Genomic DNA, 2,227 nt, shown 5'->3' on the forward strand with positions numbered 1-2,227 from the left:
AAGGTGCACTAGAAACCAGCTTTTCTGTCAGCAGCACGGACAGTGGCTGGCACAACCCTGTGGTCAGAGGCCTGTTGTGCTCTGTAGGGCTGGGCAGCTCAGAGATGGCTCTTTGGCCCCCATCTGATTTCTAGGGTCGCTTTGGAATTCCAGCAACAGCAGCAACGACTCTAAGATGGAAGCTGCCACCATCTGACTGGTGGCTGCCTCAACTTACTTCTTGTTAGATGACAAGGGTTGGGGGGCCCTGTGGAAACCTTCAAACCGAGGGGTTCTGTGGCATACTGGGCCTTAACTGTGGGGCAAATGGGGCTGGGGGGATGAGCCACTCTCTCCTTAACTTCTTGGTACTGGATAAACAGCTGCATGGCCTCAAAGAGGCTGCAGCTGGCCCAGCCCTCACCCTCACCTACCAGCTAGAAAGGGATTGCTGTCCACCCCAGGCTCTGCTCAAGGCATCAGAGTTGCAGCTCTAACACTAAAGTCTGAGTATTTTCATGGTACATCAGATGAATTAAGATGTGGCCACCAGACAACTCTCAGACGACTGGAGCTCCTCAAAAAAGACCAGGGTCCCCCATTTGCGAGTTCATCCCCAATCCCACTCCCAGGCACTTGCTGGCTCCTATAAATTACTCAGAAGAGTCCTTTTTCAAAGGGATCTTGAAACTGGTTAGTCTCTGACCGAACAGCTGGCTGAGGAGGTGGCTCTGGGACTCGGCTGTGCGGCAGGCCCGGGGGTTAGGGGGTTCTGCACTGTGGAGAGCCCCACCCTTCCTGGGGGGCCTGTGTAGAGGTCTTGTCTGGGGGAGGGCCTTGCTCAGCCCCTCCTTGCTGCATCTGAGGTCCCCGTGGGCATGGCTGGGCTCCCGCTTCTGCACCTCTGAGGGCTGAGGGAGCATCGAGCTGTTCTGGCTACTGGACTTGGGCTTGGGTTTGGGCTTGGCGGGGATCACACGGCTGGGAGTTGCCTGCTTCCGGGGGGCCCGGGGGGTTTGTCAGGGGCTGAGGGGCCTTTGCCCAGGCTCCCCACACCTTCGCTCCTGGCTGGCTCCGGGGCCCGGCCTTTTCTCTTCTTCTCACTGCTGTCTGCGTCCTCCCTGGGGCCCAGGCTCCCTCGCAGCCCCTGGCCACCAGCTTCCCTTGGCCCCTTGGGGTAGCCTTTGGCTAGGGCTCGAGGGAGGGCCTTGTCTGGGGCGGGGCCCTGGCCTGGGCAGTCGGGCTTGGCTGGGGTGGTGGCTGTCTCGCTTTGGAGCCGCCCGCTGGCTGGCTGGGGCTGGCTGCCGCCCACTGCCTTGGTGCCCTGCCGGGGGCCTCCAGCACCCTGGAAGCCTGCCTTGGCTTTGAGGACGGTGGGCTTCAGCCTCTCCTCAGTGCCACGGGGGAGTTCTCCGGGCACTGGGCTGGCTACCGCCTTCTTCAGTTGTCCTGGGATCTTGGGTGCTTTGTTGGGGGTGGATGAGCTTGACCTGTCCTTTGATAAACTCCCACAGCCCCTAGGCTTGGGGGCACTGCCTCTGTGGGAGGGGCCCCCTGTTGCCCCTGCAGGCACCAAGAGACACGTGGACACCTGCTTCTCCTTCCAGAGCAGAGAGGGGGCTTCTGGGTGATGGTCAGGGGCACATTTTCCAGGTGCACTTGGGGTCCTGTGTTTCCCTGAGAGCGGGCCAGCTGCCCTCTTTTCCTCTACCTCGTGGTCTGCGGCCCCCAGCCGGGGTAGAGAGCCTCCCAGCGGGAAAGCCTTCTGGAGGAGGTGCTCAGGGCTGCCTGGGGAGGCCTCATCCTCGGAGCTCTCCAGGGCCTGGTCCGGCTTGTGACCATCTTTGCCACCAGCCGAGGCCGCTGGAAAAGGAGACAAGGATGGGGGCAGGAGCTCCTGGTGGCCTAGAGGGTCTATGGGCCTCTCTGGAGTCCCAGGCTGCCCGGCGGTGATGCTGGGAGCTGCCTCTGGGCAGGGCTGGAGCAGGGCTGGGAGGGACCCCTCACTCGGGGTGGGGCTGCTGCCCTGGGACAGAGGCCCGTCCGTGCTGGACCTGGCGGGGCTGCCGGGAGCGGCCACCCTGCGCCGTTTGCTAGGCAGCGTGCCCTCTCGGGCAGAAGCCTTCCGCCCGGGGGCTCCGGGCCTCCTCACGCCGCGGAATGTGAAGGGCTGCTGCCCTTTCCTCCGGTGTTTGTCCATGTGCCGGTCGAACTGCTCCTTTTTGGCGAAGGTGTAGTTGCAGGAGCT

The 2,227-nt window shown here is 62.6% G+C and overlaps 1 protein-coding gene across 1 annotated transcript in view; it reads right to left on the reverse strand.

Moving 5' to 3' along the window:
- Positions 1-564: 564 nt before the first annotated feature.
- Positions 565-2,227, reverse strand: part of ZNF469 (zinc finger protein 469) — a 14,046-nt gene continuing 12,383 nt past the window's right edge. Inside the window, 2 exon segments of the mRNA XM_010844002.1 lie at positions 565-988; positions 991-2,225. Coding sequence (XP_010842304.1) covers positions 633-988; positions 991-2,225 — 1,591 coding nt within the window. The 3' untranslated portion in view covers positions 565-632.

The sequence above is a fragment of the Bison bison genome, unplaced genomic scaffold (assembly GCF_000754665.1).
Source record: "Bison bison bison isolate TAMUID 2011002044 unplaced genomic scaffold, Bison_UMD1.0 scf7180017864192, whole genome shotgun sequence".
Taxonomy (NCBI): Eukaryota; Metazoa; Chordata; class Mammalia; order Artiodactyla; family Bovidae; genus Bison; species Bison bison.